At 43.8% G+C, this 21254-nt stretch overlaps 1 protein-coding gene across 6 annotated transcripts in view; it reads left to right on the plus strand.

Annotated features, from left to right (window-relative positions):
- nme7 (NME/NM23 family member 7) overlaps positions 1-21254 on the plus strand; it is a 142385-nt gene that overhangs the window by 6201 nt on the left and 114930 nt on the right. For 3 of the 6 annotated variants that reach the window (XM_031822291.1, XM_031822290.1, XM_031822289.1), the window contains 3 exons: positions 3542-3643; positions 7034-7200; positions 10481-10591. In XM_031822291.1, coding sequence (XP_031678151.1) covers positions 3542-3643; positions 7034-7200; positions 10481-10591 — 380 coding nt within the window. The remainder of the gene's footprint in view (positions 1-3541; positions 3644-7033; positions 7201-10480; positions 10592-21254) is intronic. The other 3 variants (XM_031822294.1, XM_031822292.1, XM_031822293.1) reach the window with 2 other exon arrangements.

Below are 21254 nucleotides of genomic sequence, written 5' to 3' on the forward strand. Positions count from 1 at the left end.
TCCTTTCCTCTGCTCCTCTCCTCTGCTCCTCTCCTCTGCTCCTCTCCTTTCCTCTGTTCCTCTCCTCTCTCCTTTCCTTTTCTCCTTACATCTCCCCTCATGGCTCTCTCCTCTGCTCCATTCTGTGACTCATGCATCCCTACCTTACTACTGGGATTCTGCCTCTTGTCTGTCTAGGAAAGAAACCATACACTTGTTTTAAAAAATGATAGCTTAAGCTTTTTTAAAGAGTTAGCTAACTAAGTAAAGTTTAATTGAATTCAGGCTGATTTGACATTAGCTAGCTAAGTTAACATTACCTGACACTTGTCCCCGCTCCCCCTTTCTCTTTCGCTGCTTTCTCTCTTTCGCAAAAAAATCTAATCGAAGACGGATAAATGTAGCTATCTTATTTGCACTTGATACAATTCCAAATGAACTAGCTAGCTAACTTGCTAGATTAGTAACGTTAGTTAACCATGTTCCTATCATCAACATACTTGTGGATATTGGATAGCTAATTGCCGTTACAATTGTGGCAGCAATATTATAGCTGTAATTGATGTTAACCTTCAGAACTGTGTTGAACCCAGACAGATGATTTATTTACCAAGAAAAGTGAATGTGCTTTACAGAATTTTATTGAAACTATGTTTGGTAGAAATAGGTTTCTTTCGGTGTGGCAGTCAATGATTCTGCTGTGGGGCAGCGCCAGATTGAAATGAAGGCAGAGGAAACACTGACCCACTGGGGAGCCAGGTCCTGACAGGCCAATCAGATTGATGGTTTAAAGCATTGTTGTTATAGCCGGTCCCACCCATTTTCCCACCCAATCCTACCCAAGTCAAAATGTGATCGGTTGATTCCACTGTCACTACAAAATTCTGCCCTAATACAGTTGAATGGCAGATGCCTTTATCTAACTTCTGTTGGCCTAGCCAATGGCTGACTTAGCTAGCTCAGTTTATCTGCCCAGAGACCAGCAAAGAAAAATCCTGATTGGATAATTTTTTTCCCTCTTCAGTGTTAACCCTTTCCTTTCCAACAAAAACTGCTGAGATTAAATCAGAACATAATTGAAAATAATAGTTAATTATAATATTATAATCATTGTCGTATAAATCCTTAGCCCTTTGTTGAAGGCCCAGTGGCTCTTTCCCCCAGCATGCATTATTTCACTATTCTAATGTCTAAAGAACCCAGATGTTGTTCTGAAATATGAACACAGAAATACTGGACGTTTTGAACTGTTATTATGGTGCTGATTTGACAAAATGACAATTATGGTCTTGAATTGGACTCACATTTTTCTAGCCACCACTGTGACCTTGGTCTTGTCTTGAACCCCTTGTCTCAGTCTTGACTCGTCCCCCCCACTCCCCTCCGGTCTTCGTCTTGACTTGGACTCGATTTACCCTGGTCTTGGTCTTGAATCGGTCTCGCTTTACGTGGTCTTGAACACAACCTTTTACATCCTTGTAACCTACAAGGATGTAACCTTAACCTCTGTTAGATCAACACATTAGGGTCCGTTAACCTGTGTTAGGTCACTGTGTTAGGTCACTGTGTTAGGTCACTGTTGTTGTGTCTTTGGATATGACATGCTATTCTATAAAATAATTTCTCTGTAATTAATATTACCTGATTGAGCTAATCATGTAAATGTAATTGCCTACAGAGTCGGGCACCACTAAATAATATTTATAGAGCTGTTATCTTACGAATAAACTCTTAAAGACCTAGGAATATTTTACATCAATAGCAGACAATATTAATCGTCATCTTAATTCAGTCTCATCTGAAAGTTGTAAATTCTTGGTTATCTTCACGAACCCTGGCTAACAAGTTGAATCAGCAATACAAAATTGGGTTTAATTATTTATTTACTAAATACCTAACTAATCACACACAATTATACATACACATAATTAAATCGTAACTTGATTACAAATTACGTCATAAAGGAAAACGTCCCTAGCGGGCGGAACAGATATGACAGCTTGTTACACAAAAGAAAAGGGCTGGGTGAAAGTGAAAGAGCGGGATGACTGAGGAACACAGGGAGAAGCTGTGCTATCGTAAATACAGTATCTTATGCATTCTAAATTACCGCCCATTTGGAAAAGGAAAATGCAATAAATATTTACTCTTCGGTAGGTTGGTGGTAGATGGAAGGCCGTGTTGCCCAACCGAGTCCTTTGAAGAATGTCTCTGCTGGTAATTTGAATACGTTATAGTAACGTCGTTGTGTGGTAGACGGGATACTCTGTCTGTTCCTTCCTAACCCTCATTTGCAGCGGCTGTTGCTAACTCAACGGCTAGGAGGTATCACTTCTGTAGTGAATAAGAGTTCAAAGTTCATACCATTTGCAACCAAAGCTCACGCTGATGTTGGCTTCGTTCTGTAGTTATTATCTGAACCATTCTGACATCGGACCGTCGTCCTCGGAACAGGAGGTTATATTGTCGTCAAGGGCTTATATAGGAAGGGAGGGGAGGGCGTGTTTGAAAAGTTTTATAGCCCATGTCCTTCACAGGGGCGGGCCACTGATTGAACAGATCTTATGAAAACCCAAATCTCACATTTTAGAAGCTAAAATCACAATACATCCCATCACAAATAATTTCATATTCAGACATTTAAATTGAACAATTCCATGTGAATCTGATAACTCTGATGTGTAGACATTCCACTGTAGAGTTTGTCATCTTATCATTGATGACAATGTCTCAGATGACAACCGAACTAACATCATATTCATTAAGTACCACCGCATATGTTCCATTGGTCGGATTACCAGAATATAGTTAATTTCCCCCCACATTCTGATGTTCCCAGAATCTCTATGTTAACCAAGGGGTTTTGCAAATGTAACATCAGTAGGGTAGAGAGAGGAAAAAGGGGGGAAAGGTATTTATGACGGTCATAAACCTACCCCCAGGCCAATGTCATGACACTGTGCTAGGTCACTGTGCTAGGTCACTGTGTTAGGTTAATGTGCTAGGTCACTGTGCTAGGTCACTGTGTTAGGTCCCTGTGCTAGGTCACTGTGCTAGGTCACTGTGCTAGGTCACTGTGCTAGGTCACTGTGTTAGGTTAATGTGCTAGGTCACTGTGCTAGGTCACTGTGTTAGGTCCCTGTGCTAGGTCACTGCTAGGTCACTGCTAGGTCACTGTGCTAGGTCACTGTGTTAGGTCACTGTTCTAGGTCCCTGTGCTAGGTCACTGTGCTAGGTCACAGTGTTATAGGTCACTGTTCTAGGTCCCTGTGCTAGGTCCCTGTGCTAGGTTACTGTGCTAGGTTACTGTGCTAGGTCACTGTGTTATAGGTCACTGTGTTATAGGTCACTGTGTTATAGGTCACTGTGTTATAGGTCCATGTGCTAGGTCACTGTGCTAGGTCACTGTGCTAGGTCACTGTGTTATAGGTCACTGTGCTAGGTCCCTGTGTTAGGTCCCTGTGTTAGGTCACTGTGCTAGGTCACTGTGCTAGGTCACTGTGCTAGATCACTGTGCTAGGTCACTGTCTGACATCCCTCTGCTTCTCACTGTTGTCTTCAGGAGGAGCGTTTTGCCTTCCTGGCAGAGTGGTATGACCCCAGTGCTGCTCTCCTGCGCCGCTATCAGCTGCTGTTCTACCCCAAAGATGGCTCTGTGGAGATGGTAAGCATTAGGCTAGGTAATCACACGGTCCTGTGGTGTAGGCAGGCCAGGGGCTGATACTAATCACACTGTCCTGTGGTGTAGGCAGGCCAGGGGCTGAGTGTGGGGAGGATGCTGATACTAATCACACGGTCCTGTGGTGTTGGCAGGCCAGGGGCTGAGTGTGGGGAGGATGCTGATACTAATCACACGGTCCTGTGGTGTTGGCAGGCCAGGGGCTGAGTGTGGGGAGGATGCTGATACTAATCACACGGTCCTGTGGTGTTGGCAGGCCAGGGGCTGAGTGTGGGGAGGATGCTAATATAATCACATGGTCCTGTGGTGTTGGCAGGCCAGGGGCTGAGTGTGGGGAGGATGCTGATAATAATCCCACGGTCCTGTGGTGTAGACAGGTCAGGAGCTGATATAATCACACGGTCCTGTGGTGTTGGCAGGCCAGGGACTGAGTGTGGGGAGGATGCTGATACTAATCACACGGTCCTGTGGTGTAGGCAGGCCAGGGGCTGATATAATCCCAAGGTCCTGTGATGTTGGCAGGCCAGGGGCTGAGTGTGGGGAGGATGCTGATATAATCACACGGTCCTGTGGTGTTGGCAGGCCAGGGGCTGATACTAATCACACAGTCCTGTGGTGTTGGCAGGCCAGGGGCTGATACTAATTACACGGTCCTGTGGTGTTGGCACGCCAGGGGCTGAGTGTGGGGAGGATGCTGATATAATCACACGGTCCTGTGGTGTAGGCAGGCCAGGGGCTGATACTAATCACACGGTCCTGTGGTGTTGGTACGCCAGGGGCTGAGTGTGGGCAGGCCAGGTATTGATCCTGCAGGTCTCTATCTGATACCTTTACTACCAGGTATTGATCCTGCAGGTCATCTCTGACACCTTTACTACCAGGTATTGATCCTGCAGGTCTCTAGCTGATACCTTTACTACCAGGTATTGATCCTACAGGTCATCCCTAATACCATTACTACCAGGTATTGATCCTGCAGGTCATCTCTGATACCTTTACTACCAGGTATTGATCCTGCAGGTCATCTCTGATACCTTTACTAACAGGTATTGATCATGCAGGTCTCTAGCTGATACCTTTACTAACAGGTATTGATCATGCAGGTCTCTAGCTGATACCTTTACTACCAGGTATTGATCCTGCAGGTCTCTATCTGATACCTTTACTACCAGGTATTGATCCTACAGGTCATCTCTGATACCATTACTACCAGGTATTGATCCTGCAGGTCATCTCTGATACCTTTACTACCAGGTATTGATCCTGCAGGTCTCTATCTGATACCTTTACTACCAGGTATTGATCCTGCAGGTCATCTCTGATACCTTTACTACCAGGTATTGATCCTACAGGTCATCTCTGATACCTTTACTACCAGGTATTGATCCTGCAGGTCATCTCTGATACCTTTACTACCAGGTATTGATCCTGCAGGTCATCTCTGATACCTTTACTACCAGGTATTGATCCTGCAGGTCTTTATCTGATACCTTTACTACCAGATATTGATCCCGCAGGTCATCTCTGATACCTTTACTACCAGGTATTGATCCTGCACCTCATCTCTAGCAGACACCTTTTCTAACAGTTATTGTGTCAATTTAAAACTTACACAAGACAGTTCACAGAATAGTCCATTTAAAGAAATGTAGCCAATTTGTTTACTACATTTAGCTAACATTAGATAGTTCATCCAGATATGCTTACCTTTGCCTCAAATCGTCAGTCTCGTTCAGATCATCATGGTATTTGTAGTTCTTTATGATAGCCAAATTAGCAGGTAATTAGCATTTCATTTGGGGGGGTATAAATGCAGGCTAATATATTGATAAAAGTCACCTTGTCCAAGAGATTTACACGATTATCAAAACATCACGCCAGGGTAAGTCTACACGAAACACAGACCAGGCTATCAAAACATCACGCCAGGGTAAGTCTACACGAAACACAGACCAGGCTATCAAAACATCACGCCAGGGTAAGTCTACACGAAACACAGACCAGGCTATCAAAACATCACGCCAGGGTAAGTCTACACGAAACACAGACCAGGCTATCAAAACATCACGCCAGGGTAAGTCTACACGAAACACAGACCAGGCTATCAAAACATCATGCCAGGGTAAGTCTACACGAAACACAGACCAGGCTATCAAAACATCACGCCAGGGTAAGTCTACACGAAACACAGACCAGGCTATCAAAACATCACGCCAGGGTAAGTCTACACGAAACACAGACCAGGCTATCAAAACATCACGCCAGGGTAAGTCTACACGAAACACAGACCAGGCTATCAAAACATCACGCCAGGGTAAGTCTACACGAAACACAGACCAGGCTATCAAAACATCACGCCAGGGTAAGTCTACACGAAACACAGACCAGGCTATCAAAACATCACGCCAGGGTAAGTCTACACGAAACACAGACCAGGCTATCAAAACATCACGCCAGGGTAAGTCTACACGAAACACAGACCAGGCTATCAAAACATCACGCCAGGGTAAGTCTACACGAAACACAGACCAGGCTATCAAAACATCACGCCAGGGTAAGTCTACACGAAACACAGACCAGGCTATCAAAACATCACGCCAGGGTAAGTCTACACGAAACACAGACCAGGCTATCAAAACATCACGCCAGGGTAAGTCTACACGAAACACAGACCAGGCTATCAAAACATCACGCCAGGGTAAGTCTACACGAAACACAGACCAGGCTATCAAAACATCACGCCAGGGTAAGTCTACACGAAACACAGACCAGGCTATCAAAACATCACGCCAGGGTAAGTCTACACGAAACACAGACCAGGCTATCAAAACATCACGCCAGGGTAAGTCTACACGAAACACAGACCAGGCTATCAAAACATCACGCCAGGGTAAGTCTACACGAAACACAGACCAGGCTATCAAAACATCACGCCAGGGTAAGTCTACACGAAACACAGACCAGGCTATCAAAACATCACGCCAGGGTAAGTCTACACGAAACACAGACCAGGCTATCAAAACATCACGCCAGGGTAAGTCTACACGAAACACAGACCTTATTTGAAGTGTTTCTAAAATCCCCTTTGGGAAAAATGTATGGTGGAAAAACGATTGGAACCATTTCCTTGTTTGACCACTAGGTTTTATGGGTGTTATGACTCATACTGTGGTACTCTATTGAAGAAACTATCAGCTCATGTCTCTCTGCATAAAACAAGTCATGTTTTTTTTGCTCAGGTCTTGAAATGCTCAGGTCTTGAAATGCTCAGGTCTTGAAATGCTCAGGCCTTGAAATGCTCAGGTCTTGAAATGCTCAAGTTTTGTGTTACTTTTATTTGGACCTGTTAGAAATGTTATTTTGTTTTCTTTCCAGTTTGATGTGAAGAACCAGCGTACCTTCCTGAGGCGGACCAAATACGATGAGCTTCACCAGGAGGACCTGTTTGTTGGAAACCGTGTGAACGTGTTCTCCCGTCAACTCGACCTGATTGGATATGGAGACCAGTATACAGGAAACAAGCTCGGCAGCAAGAAAGAGAGGTATTTATGTTTTGTATGTGTGGTGGTGCAACATCTCTGTCGAACGTCCTCACATCAGCAAGGGGCCTGATGAGCTGAGCATAATCAATGAGACTTGCGAAGCAAACATCCCCATTCTAAGTCTTTGACAATACTTCTTCTTCTCTGGAACCCTCCTCCTACACCGTTTAAGATAGAAACGCCATTCAAAGTTTAAAATGTTGCAGATGGATACGGAATATTGTTTGTCTGCAACTTTTTTTTTTAAATATCTTTTATACTTTTTGAAGTGATGTATAAATATATTTTGGTCCTCCATCCGCTTACATGACATTTCCTTAAGATTTCAAAAAGGCCTCATTGTGACATCGTCACATCCAACTTCCGTTCACTGTAAAATGCAACAATGCAACTCTTGACCCAAATCAACTACTTTGACCACTTTGGAACAACAGACAAAACGTTATAGCATTCACTAATCTACTACTCAAATCTGGCGTTTTGAACAATATCATATTCTGATGAAAAGTTGCAGCATTTTTTAGTGACCACATCAACAACATTTTCTGTCATTTTATTTTTTATTTTTGCAAACAACTTACTGTTTTTAAATACTACCCAAAAGAGTTTTAACAAAACTCTAGAGGGTATGAAATCTTCTGCTATTCAAATCTGTTTGCGGATCCAAAATATCCACTCCGGTTCTATACTGAACAAACATATAAACGCAACATGTAAAGTGTTGGTCCCATGTTTCATGAGCTGAAATAAATGTTTTCAGAAATGTTCCGTACGCATATAAAAGCTTATTTCTCTCAAATGTTGTGCACAAATTTAAGATCCCTGTTAGTGAGCATTTTATGTTTTGTCAAGATTACCCATCCACCTGACAGGTGGGGCATATGAAGATGCTGATTAAACATCATGATCATTACACAATGATTATTACACAGATGCACCTTGTGCTGGGGACAATAAAAGGCCACTCTAAAATGTGCAGTTTTGTCACACAACACAATGCCACAATGTCTCAAGTATTGAGGGAGCGTGCAATTGGCATTGTCGTTGTAGAGAATTTGGCAATATGTCCAACCGGCCTCACCACCACAGGGGGGGGGGGGGGGGGGGGGGCATGGCTGTGCCCTTGCCCAGTCATGTGAAATCCATAGATTAGGGCCTAATGAATTGTAACTTGTTGCCCTTATATTTGTATTCAGTATAAGGATTGATTGAATATGTCCGTAGATGTTTGAGTAATCCTTCAACTGCTCTCTTTCCAGCTGTAGTAACGGCATGTCAGAAGTTAGCAGATTAACAACAGCTGCAAATTCCTATGAAACTACATCATGTTTTGAATCTAGTAAAGATGTTTTGTGGGTCAGAGTGCAGTATTTATTTAGTATTTAAGCACAAACGTACTGAATCTTTTTGCTTGTTTCTCACACTTCTTTAAGCCATATAAGGGAGCAGTGTTGCTAGGTTAATGGGATTCTAATTCAAGACTCCAATTTCATATTCACCACCTTTAAAAAAATAAATAATAGTTGACTCTGTCAGGGAACTGGCACAAAGATATTCAAACAAGACCACAGTTCTCACTCCCATGGATAATAATAATAAAACAATAGAATTCCTGTACATCTAGTTAATCTGTCCATCAAGATTATGAGTTCTTCCCCAATGCTTGGAAGTCTGCTGCAGTGGGACCTGTTTTACCATCTGGGGACCCGACACGGGTGGGAAATGACCCACCTATAAGCATTCCTCCAGTGCTATGAAACGTAGCTGAAAGACGGATGGCTGATCATCTGACGGATCACCTCAATTCAGGGAAACTCCATACAGCAAATGGTTGAACTAACCATTCAACTGAAACAGCCACTAGCTATATTCTGGAGTGCATTAAATCTAAACTGGACGTAGGTGGTGAAATCAGTCTGTTTGAATCTGAAAAAAGGCCTTTTATTCTGTGAATCATGAGGTCCTCCTATCCAAACTATCCTCCCTTAATGTGTCCACTGAAGTTATTAGTTGGATGTATTCCTGTCTGACAAACAGAAGTCAAACCGTTTGTTTGAGGGACACTCAGTCGGACTCTCTTTACTATAACATTGGGGTCCCACAAGGGTCAATATTAGGCCCCCTTCTGTTTACCATCTATATAAATGATCTCCCACTTGCTTGCCCACAAGTTAAAATGCAGACGATACAGTTCTGTATGTACACACAAAAAAAAATAGACAACTAGTTGTTAACAAGTTAACTGAAGCTATGGTACATGTTCCTAAATGAATGACTAATTCTTGCCTGTATTTAAATATTGACAAGACTGTTTGTATGTACTTCTCTAAGAAATCCTTTAATTCTTCACAACCAGCTGTTCTTGTTAATAGATGATAATCTGAACGCTGTGTCTAACGTCATGTTGGACTCCAACCAGCTGTTCTTGATAATAGATGATAATCTGAACGCTGTGTCTAACGTCATGTTGGACTCCAACCAGCTGTTCTTGTTAATAGATGATAATCTGAACGCTGTGTCTAACGTCATGTTGGACTCCAACCAGCTGTTCTTGTTAATAGATGATAATCTGAACGCTGTGTCTAACGTCATGTTGGACTCCAACCAGCTGTTCTTGTTAATAGATGATAATCTGAACGCTGTGTCTAACGTCATGTTGGACTCCAACCAGCTGTTCTTGTTAATAGATGATAATCTGAACGCTGTGTCTAACGTCATGTTGGACTCCAACCAGCTGTTCTTGTTAATAGATGATAATCTGAACGCTGTGTCTAACGTCATGTTGGACTCCAACCAGCTGTTCTTGTTAATAGATGATAATCTGAACGCTGTGTCTAACGTCATGTTGGACTCCAACCAGCTGTTCTTGTTAATAGATGATAATCTGAACGCTGTGTCTAACGTCATGTTGGACTCCAACCAGCTGTTCTTGTTAATAGATGATAATCTGAACGCTGTGTCTAACGTCATGTTGGACTCCAACCAGCTGTTCTTGTTAAGGGAGGATAACTTTGACTCCCAACTTGACATTTTCAGAAACATGTGAAGAAGGTGGTTAAACACGGTTAAGTTTGGATTATCCAACTTTAGGTTTATCAGACCTTTCCTTCCTCTGGATGCCGCCAAACTATGTATGATGTGATCTTCTCGCAGCTGAGATATTGCCCGGTTGTGAGAGATGTGATGTACTGAACACTAAACCCCAGGTTTTCAATCCACATGGCACACAATGTACAAAGCATGTCTCTCTCTCTCTCTCTCTTCCATTGTTTTCCTGCAGAACTCTTGCTATGATAAAACCAGATGCAGTCAACAAGATGGGAGACATTCTACAGATGATCAATGACGCCAACCTGATCCTAACCAAAGCCAAAATGACAAAGCTGACATGGTAAAGGTCAAAGTTATTATTTCAGCTGAGAGACGCAGGTGACTGTCTAGGTGGGGGCTGATGATTATTGCATTGTCAATAAGCTCAGTTACATATGGCTGTAGTCTGTAATGTGTCCAGTGTTAATGACAGGGTTTGTTGTCAGATGGCCTCCCCGGCCTGGGGCTGCTGGGCTACTATTTCTAGAGCTGCATCCACTCAGAGATGTGTTTTATAGGGAAAGAACAAAAGCTTTCTTTTTCTCAATTCATAACTCCATGTCTCCTTTGCCCGGAAGGTCACTCTGAGGTAAAGCTACATTAGTATGAAAAGAGCTAAGTTCCAGCATTCCACGACTATCTTTCCGTTGCTGAGGGTGCCAGTGAAGGACAATAGAGTGAGAGATGAGAATATACCATTTTGAGAGAAATGTGATATATGCCCCAGACAGCTCGTTCTGCCAAGTGCCAAAGCTCCTCCCATTCAAAGGTAGGGGGTGGGCTTGATTATTCACACATGTCAGAAACATATGGCGTGCCAGGGGACCTGGGCTGTGTTATTACCTGTTGTCAACATATGGCGTGCCAGGGGACCTGGGCTGTGTTATTACCTGTTGTCAACATATGGCGTGCCAGGGGACCTGGGCTGTGTTATTACCTGTTGTCAACATATGGCGTGCCAGGGGACCTGGGCTGTGTTATTACCTGCAGTCAACATATGGCGTGCCAGGGACCTGGGCTGTGTCAACATATGGCGTGCCAGGGGACCTGGGCTGTGTTATTACCTGCAGTCAACATATGGCGTGCCAGGGGACCTGGGCTGTGTTATTACCTGCAGTCAACATATGGCGTGCCAGGGGACCTGGGCTGTGTTATTACCTGTTGTTAACATATGGCGTGCCAGGGGACCTGGGCTGTGTTATTACCTGCAGTCAACATATCGCGTGCCAGGGGACCTGGGCTGTTGTATTACCTGCAGTCAACATATGGCGTGCCAGGGGACCTGGGCTGTTGTATTACCTGCAGTCAACATATGGCGTGCCAGGGGACCTGGGCTGTGTTATTACCTGCAGTCAACATATGGCGTGCCAGGGGACCTGGGCTGTGTTATTACCTGCAGTCAACATATGGCGTGCCAGGGGACCTGGGCTGTGTTATTACCTGCAGTCAACATATGGCGTGCCAGGGGACCTGGGCTGTGTTATTACCTGTTGTTAACATATGGCGTGCCAGGGGACCTGGGCTGTGTTATTACCTGCAGTCAACATATGGCGTGCCAGGGGACCTGGGCTGTGTTATTACCTGCAGTCAACATATGGCGTGCCAGGGGACCTGGGCTGTGTTATTACCTGCAGTCAACATATGGCGTGCCAGGGGACCTGGGCTGTGTTATTACCTGTTGTTAACATATGGCGTGCCAGGGGACCTGGGCTGTGTTATTACCTGCAGTCAACATATGGCGTGCCAGGGGACCTGGGCTGTGTTATTACCTGTTGTTAACATATGGCGTTCCAGGGGACCTGGGCTGTGTTATTACCTGTTGTTAACATATGGCGTTCCAGGGGACCTGGGCTGTGTTATTACCTGTTGTCAACATATGGTGTTCCAGGGGACCTGGGCTGTGTTATTACCTGTTGTTAACATATGGCGTGCCAGGGGACCTGGGCTGTGTCAACATATGGCGTTCCAGGGGACCTGGGCTGTGTTATTACCTGTTGTCAACATATGGCGTGCCAGGGGACCTGGGCTGTGTTATTACCTGTTGTCAACATATGGCGTGCCAGGGGACCTGGGCTGTGTTATTACCTGTTGTTAACATATGGCGTGCCAGGGGACCTGGGCTGTGTTATTACCTGCAGTCAACATATGGCGTTCCAGGGGACCTGGGCTGTGTTATTACCTGTTGTTAACATATGGCGTGCCAGGGGACCTGGGCTGTGTTATTACCTGTTGTTAACATATGGCGTTCCAGGGGACCTGGGCTGTGTTATTACCTGCAGTCAACATATGGCGTGCCAGGGGACCTGGGCTGTGTTATTACCTGCAGTCAACATATGGCGTGCCAGGGGACCTGGGCTGTGTTATTACCTGAAGTCAACATATGGCGTTCCAGGGGACCTGGGCTGTGTTATTACCTGTTGTTAACATATGGCGTTCCAGGGGACCTGGGCTGTGTTATTACCTGTTGTCAACATATGGCGTGCCAGGGGACCTGGGCTGTGTTATTACCTGCAGTCAACATATGGCGTGCCAGGGGACCTGGGCTGTGTTATTACCTGCAGTCAACATATGGCGTGCCAGGCGACCTGTAGTGAGGTTACCTATAACGTTAGCAGGCAGCAAAAGGCTCTCCGTGTTGGATTGCAAACCAAGCAGAAAGGTTGTCTGTGTGTAAGAATAGTTTGTCCTCTGTCTATGTTCTTTCCGTCCGGAGGTGAGTTTAATACATTACCTTGCAATTTGATGCCTCATGTGGTTTGCCAGTAATATCCTATCCTCCTCACTAGGGCTGGCACAACCCTGTAACCGACAGTTCGGGATAAAGACTGTCATGAAAATGAAAATGACTGTACTAACCTTTTTTGCAACAAACAGCTGACTGAAGACTGGACAGGCGTTCGTAGCGTTTGAGTCCGTTTCAGTGATAACAAACAGCTGACTGAAGACTGGACAGGCGTTCGTAGCGTTTGAGTCCGTTTCAGTGATAACAAACAGCTGACTGAAGACTGGACAGGCATTCGTAGCGTTTGAGTCCGTTTCAGTGATAACAACGTGATGAAACTCGGCTGCCACTTGCTGAAACAAGCAAGGTGTAGAAAAGGATGAATAGAATGAGCTTGGAACCTCTAACCCTGGCGATTTGACTGGTAAACTGATGGCCCGCCAGTCCAACCAGCACGCCATCATCGACTTGAAAAGGGACGTCCGTTCTCTTTGTTCTAGACCCTCTTCCTCACAGCTTCCCATGTCCCTTATTGTTGATGATGTGGTTGTTACTGACAGGAAGCACATGGCTGAGCTGGAAGGCAGCCACGGTCCGTCCTTATTTAAAGGATCAAGCTGATCCTAACTGTTATAGGCCAATTTTTATTTTGCCCTGTTTATCAAAAGTGTTGGAAAATCTTGTTAATCATCAAATTAAATTTTAATGGTCACATACACATGGTTAGCAGATGTTAATGGAGTGTAGCGAAATGCTTGTGCTTCTTGTTCTGACAATGCAGTAATAACCAACAAGTAATATAACTAACAATTCCACAACAACTACCTAATACACACAAACATAAAGGGGTGGAATAAGAATATGTACATATAAATATATGGATGAGCGATGGCCGAGCGGCATCGGCAACGTGCAATAGATGGTCTAAAATACAGTATATACATGTGATGTAAGATATGTAAACATTATTAAAGTGGCATTATTTGACTAGTGACTAGTGATCCATTTATTAAAGTGGCCAGTGATTGGGTCTCAATGTAGGCGGCAGCCACTCAGTGTTAGTGATGGCTGTTTACCATTCTGATGGCCTTGAGATGGAAGCTGTTTTTCAGTCTCTCGGTCCCTGCTTTGATGCACCTGTGCTGACCTCGCCTTCTGGATGGTAACGGGGCGAACAGGCAGTGGAACTGACTGGCTTTCTTGATGTCTGTAGTATTCTCTCCGGTATCCAATCTGGTTTCCGCTCAGGTTATGGCTGTGTCACTGCTAGGGTTGCGAAGGGTCGGAAACTTTCCTGTGAATTTCCGGAAATGTTCCATGCAAAGTTACGGAAGTTACAGCTCATAACAGTGAATCTTTTTTTTGTGAGATACACATAAGGCAATTCTAGGTCTTGTGGCATATTTAGGTTAAACTATCCCCAATTCAATAGAATTGCAACCCTCTGCATGCACAGTGCATTCTTCCATCACATGTACAGCTGATTCTCAAGATCTTGCACACTAATGAGATGCTATTGAGCCCTCACTGCTACACTGTCTGAGCCAAGGACTACATGCTTTCTGGTAAGTTTTGATTTTAGTCCTGGGTGGGGTGAATATATTTTATATGACACATGCTTTTGTTGTTAACTAATAAATAGTAGCCTACAGCAAAGTGTGTTTAAATCATTTCTTGTTTCTGCTCGTTAGTTTTTGCTACCATGTGGGTTTTAGCTTGCTTGAGCCTGCTAACTGAGGAGTGTTAATTCACCTGTTTCCATACATGTTTCATTTTACAACATTTATCTTACAAAATAGTTGTTTAATCTAATCTAACTATTTATCTGTACATGGAATTGTATTTTTTAAACTTTTTCTTCTTCTAATCTTTACAGGAAAATGCCACGGGCACTATCTGATGTGTGGAGACATTTCACTGCAGCTAATGTAGAAGGAAAAGCTGTGTACATTTGCAAATACTGTGCCAAATCATATGTGAGGAATGCAACAAAGATGCAGAATCATCTGGCCCAGTGCATAAAGTTCCCTCAGCTCTCACAACAAGCAACCTCTGACAAAAGTCCCTCTACTTCTATTCGAGGTGAAAAGGATGAATCAGACACCTTATCGATAGCAACAGCTCATGGTCCTCCTGGAATCAGAAGGTTTTTGACTCAATAGAGGAATGTAGTCAGAGAAATGCTGATGAATGTCTTGCTCGAGCTTTGTATGCAACTGGTTCACCTCTGATGCTCACAGGCAATGTGTATTGGAAGAGATTTCTGAATGTTCTTCGCCCAGCATACACCCCTCCAACCAGACATGCTTTATCTACTCATTTGCTGGATGCGGAGTTCAACAGAGTTCAAGCGAAGGTCAAGCAAATCATAGAGAAAGCAGACTGTAATGCAATCATCTCTGATGGGTGGTCGATTGTTCGTGGGCAAGGAATAATGAACTACATCATCTCCACCCCTCAACCAGTATTCTACAAGAGCACAGACACAAGGGACAACAGACACACTGGTCTCTACATTGCAGCTGAGCTGAAGGCAGTCATCAATGACCTTGGACCACAGAAGGTATTTGCACTGGTGACCGAAAATGCTGCGAACATGAAGGCTGATTGGTCTAAAGTGTCCTACCCTCACATCACACCCATTGGCTGTGCTGCTCATGCATTGAAACTGCTCCTCAAGGACATCATGGCACTGAAAACAATGGATACACTCTACAAAGAAATGGTTAGGTATGTGAAGGGTCATCAAGTTATAGCAGCAATCTACCTCGCCAAGCAAAGTGAGAAGAATAAGAGCACCACATTGAAGCTGCCCAGCAACACCCGTTGGGGTGGTGTTGTCATCATGTTTGACAGTCTCCTGGATGGGAAGGAGTCTCTCCAAGAAATGGCCATATCACAGTCTGCGATTCGGACCGCCCCACCAAGAGGATCCTCCTGGATGATGTATTTTGGGAGAGAGTGGTAAGCGGCCTGAAACTTCTGAAACCTATAGCATTGCAGGGATTGAGGGAGACCATGCCATCCTGTCTGATGTTCAGACTCTGCTTGCAGATGTAAGAGAATGAATCTGTACTGCCCTCCCTACTTCACTGTTGCTCCAAGCAGAGATAACTGCAGTTCTGAAATACATCAAAAAGTGTGAGGACTTCTGCCTGAAGCCCATACACACCGCAGCGTACATGTTGGACCCCAAGTATGCTGGCAAGAGCATCCTGTCTGGTGCAGAGATCAACAAGGCCTATGGTGTCATCACTATCGGGAAGGTTCTTGGCAGTCTGGCGAAGTACACTTCCAAGTAAGGGCTTTGGGATGAAGATGCAATATGTCAGCCGTGCCAACATACAGTGCCTTGCGAAAGTATTTCTCCCAAAGAGTGCAATGTGTAAAGTCAGTACCCAAAGGCTCGATCCTAGGCCCCATGCTCTTCTCAATTTACATCAACAGCATAGCTCAGGCAGTAGGACGCTCTATCATCTATTTATACTCAGCTGGACCCTACCCGGATTTTGTGCTAAATGCTCTAAAACAAAGCTTTCTTAGTGTCCAACAAGCTTTCCCTGCCCTTAACCTTGTTCTGAACACCTCCAAAACAAAGGTAGTGTGGTTCTGTAAGAAGCAACCCTCATTCTCCACATCACCTGTTCTGCCAGTCACATTCTGTTAAAGGTCCCCAAAGCACATCACTTGATGGCTCTTCCTTTCAGTTCGCTGCAGCTAGTGACTGGAACGATCCCATTGGACCGTTCTATCTCTATATATCTCTATATTCAAAGACTCAATCATGGACACACTTAGTGACAGTGGTGGCTGCTTCGCGTGATATGTTGTTGTCTCTACCTGTTTGCCCTTTGAGCTGTTGTCTGTGCCTAACAATGTTTGTACCATGTTTGTGCTGCTACCATGTTGTGTTGTTGTCTTCGGTCTCTATCTATGTAGTGTTGCCTTTGGTCTATCTTATATGTAGTGTTGTCTTAGGTCTCTCTTTATGTAGTGTTGCCTTTGGTCTATCTTATATGTAGTGTTGTCTTAGGTCTCTCTTTATGTAGTGTTGTCTTCGGTCTCTATCTATGTAGTGTTGTCTTTGGTCTATCTTATATGTAGTGTTGTCTTAGGTCTCTCTTTATGTAGAGTTGTCTTAGGTCTCTCTTTATGTAGTGTTGTCTTAGGTCCCTCTTTATGTAGTGTTGTCTTAGGTCTCTATGTAGTGTTGTCTTAGGTCTCTATGTAGTGTTGTCTTAGGTCTCTATGTAGTGTTGTCTTAGGTCCCTATGTAGTGTTGTCTTAGGTCCATCTTCATGTAGTGTTGTCTTAGGTCTCTATGTAGTGTTGTCTTAGGTCCATCTTCATGTAGTGTTGTCTTAGGTCTTTATGTTGTGTTGTCTTAGGTCTCTATGTAGTGTTGTCTTAGGTCTGTATGTAGTGTTGTCTTAGGTCTCTATGTAGTGCTGTCTTAGGTCTCTTTTTATGTCAAATCAAATTTTATTTGTCACATACACATGGTTAGCAGATGTTAATGCGAGTGTAGCGAAATGCTTGTGCTTCTAGTTCCAACCATGCAGTAATAACCAACGAGTAAACTAACCTAACAATTCCACAACTACTACCTTATACACACAAGTGTAAAGGGATAAAGAATATGTACATAAAGATATATGAATGAGTGATGGTACAGAACGGCATAGGCAAGATGCAGTAGATGGTATCGAGTACAGTATATACATATGAGATGAGTAATGTAGGGTATGTAAACATTATATTAAGTAGCATTGTTTAAAGTGGCTAGTGATACATTTTCTACATCAATTTCCATTATTAAAGTGGCTGGAGTTGAGTCACTATGTTGGCAGCAGCCACTCAATGTTAGTGGTGGCTGTTTAACAGTCTGTTGGCCTTGAGATAGAAGCTGTTTTTCAGTCTCTCGGTCCCAGCTTTGATGCACCTGTACTGACCTCACCTTCTGGATGATAGCGGGGTGAACAGGCAGTGGCTCGGGTGGTTGTTGTCCTTGATGATCTTTATGGCCTTCCTGTAACATCGGGTGGTGTAGGTGTCCTGGAGGGCAGGTAGTTTGCCCCCGGTGATGCGTTGTGCAGACCTCACTACCCTCTGGAGAGCCTTACCGTTGTGGATGGAGCAGTTGCCGTACCAGGCGGTGATACAGCCCGACAGGATGCTCTCGATTGTGCATTTGTAAAAGTTTGTGAGTGCTTTTGGTGACAAGCCAAATTTCTTCAGCCTCCTGAGGTTGAAGAGGCGCTGCTGCGCCTTCTTCACAACGCTGTCTGTGTGGGTGGACCAATTCAGTTTGTCCGTGATGTGTACAGGGAGTACAGGAAAGGGCTCAGAACGCACCCTTGTGGGGCCCCAGTGTTGAGGATCAGCGGGGAGAGATGTTGTTACCTACCCTCACCACCTGGGGGCGTCCCGTCAGGAAGTCCAGTACCCAGTTGCACAGGGCGGGGTAGCTTGATGATGAGTTTGGAGGGTACTATGGTGTTAAATGCTGAGCTGTAGTCGATGAACAGCATTGTCACATAGGTATTCCTCTTATCCAGATGGGTTCGGGCCGAGTGCAGTGTGGTTGCGATTGCGTCATCTGTGGACCTATTGAGGCGGTAGGCAAATTCGAGTGGGTCTAGGGTGTCAGGTAGGGTGGAGGTGATATGGTCCTCTTTATGTAGTGTTGTCTTAGGTCTTTATGTAGTGTTGTCTTAGGTCTTTATGTAGTGTTGTCTTAGGTCTCTCTTTATGTAGTGTTGTCTTAGGTCTCTCTTTATGTAGTGTTGTCTTAGGTCTCTCTTTATGTAGTGTTGTCTTAGGTCTCTCTTTATGTAGTGTTGTCTTAGGTCTCTCTTTATGTAGTGTTGTCTTAGGTCTCTCTTTATGTAGTGTTGTCTTAGGTCTCTCTTTATGTAGTGTTGTCTTAGGTCTCTCTTTATGTAGTGTTGTCTTAGGTCTCTCTTTATGTAGTGTTGTATTAGGTCTCTCTTTATGTAGTGTTGTCTTAGGTCTCTATGTAGTGTTGTATTAGGTCTCTCTTTATGTAGTGTTGTCTTAGGTCTCTATGTAGTGTTGTCTTAGGTCTCTCTTTATGTAGTGTTGTCTTAGGTCTCTATGTAGTGTTGTCTTAGGTCTCTCTTTATGTAGTGTTGTCTTAGGTCTCTATGTAGTGTTGTCTTAGGTCTCTCTTTATGTAGTGTTGTCTTAGGTCTCTATGTAGTGTTGTCTTAGGTCTCTCTTTATGTAGTGTTGTCTTAGGTCTCTATGTAGTGTTGTCTTAGGTCTCTCTTTATGTAGTGTTGTCTTAGGTCTCTATGTAGTGTTGTCTTAGGTCTCTCTTTATGTAGTGTTGTCTTAGGTCTCTCTTTATGTAGTGTTGTCTTAGGTCTCTCTTTATGTAGTGTTGTCTTAGGTCTCTCTTTATGTAGTGTTGTCTTAGGTCTCTCTTTATGTAGTGTTGTCTTAGGTCTCTATGTAGTGTTGTCTTAGGTCTCTCTTTATGTAGTGTTGTCTCTTGTCATGATGTGTGTTCTGTCCTATATTTCCATTTATTTTGAATCGCAGGCCCCTGTCCCTGCAGGAGGCTGTTTGCCTTTTGGTAGGCCGTCATTGTAAATAATAATTTGTTCTCCATTGACTCGTTAAATAAAGGATACATACAATAAATATAAAGCAGAGACAATAATCCATTTTGCCTGAATAGTTATTTTTTTTGGGGGGGGGGTGCCCCTTGTGTGCACTTCTGGTAATCCCATATACCCCAGTTTGCTACAGAAACAGTATGAACAGATGGATACCTCCTAAACCTTCTGCAAGGACGTGTCCGCACTTACCAGTGAGGTGAGGCTTTTTGAAATGAGCAAACTGTACAGTTGTTATATTTCCAGTATATCTGTGGCGATATCAACCTACAGCCCTGATCCCATTTCAGAACTACTGACTTGACAATGTGGTATTTGAAGGACAGAGGAGGATGTTTTTTTTCATTGTTTGGAGGCAGACTATTTCACATGAGATCAGAGGGTGGCAGCACCACTCCTTACAATCACACAACACACACACACACTCACTCACAACACACACACTCGCTCACACCGCCTCAGTGACTTGGATGTTTACACAAGACCAAAGTAGGTTGTGTCCTCTCCTGCTTAGAATATGAAATCGCTGTAGAATAGAATGAGAATCAATGAGAAATGATGATTGTGGTGTAAGTAGCTGCTATTGAAATGTCTGGGTTTTTAAAGGTGATAGGAATCTGTAGTACTGCAGCTGGCCAGGGGGCATCAGATTGAAGGGTTGGTGGGGATCATATTTCCAACATGCAATTGAAATGGAAAATGCTGATTTTGCTCATCTTTCCTCTCATTTTGAAGGTTTTACAAATGCATTTCATATGTGATTTTCAGAATTCTACATTTTAGAATATGATTGTGATGCGTCCCTTTTTTTTCTGACATTTTCTTGAAATATTTTTAGTACTTTTGTAATTTTGAATTACAAATCATTGTTTTATAGGACTGGCTTTTCATATTTTCAAACTGTTCTTCTAAACAATAAAGAGAAGGATTCCCTCATTTTTACACCTGGAACATTTGAGTTTGTAGCTTGTTATGAGAACAGGGCACGGAGCTGAAAAAAGCCCCCAAGGTCATCTTTTATTATTCTGTGGTAGAGGCAGCTAGCTTCTGGAGACATGGAGTAAAAATATGGCCGCGCTCTACCAGCTGTAGCACAGCTACAATAACTAGAATGTCTCTCAAAGTTTATTTTGACGGAGTGTGCAGAATTAAACTGTGATATAATGAGAAAGGAGAGGAATGTCAGTGACTTGTCTGTGTCCTCTGGTGGTGGTGTGGTTGGGTCTGTGTCCTCTGGAGGTGGTGTGGTTGGGTTTGTGTCCCAAATGGTACCATATTCCCTATATAGTGCACTACTTTAGACCAGAGCCCTATTCCCCTATATAGTGCACTACTTTAGACCAGAGCCCTATTCCCCTATATAGTGTACTACTTTAGACCAGAGCCCTATATAGTACACTACTTTAGACCAGAGACCTATTCCCCTATATAGTGCACTACTTTAGACCAGAGCCCTATTCCCTATATAGTGTACTACTTTAGACCAGAGCCCTATTCACTATATAGTGTACTACTTTAGACCAGAGCCCTATTCCCCTATATAGTGCACTACTTTAGACCAGAGCCCTATTCCCCTATATAGTGCACAACTTTAGACC

This window comes from Oncorhynchus kisutch, linkage group LG4 (genome assembly GCF_002021735.2).
Source record: "Oncorhynchus kisutch isolate 150728-3 linkage group LG4, Okis_V2, whole genome shotgun sequence".
NCBI lineage: Eukaryota > Metazoa > Chordata > Actinopteri > Salmoniformes > Salmonidae > Oncorhynchus > Oncorhynchus kisutch.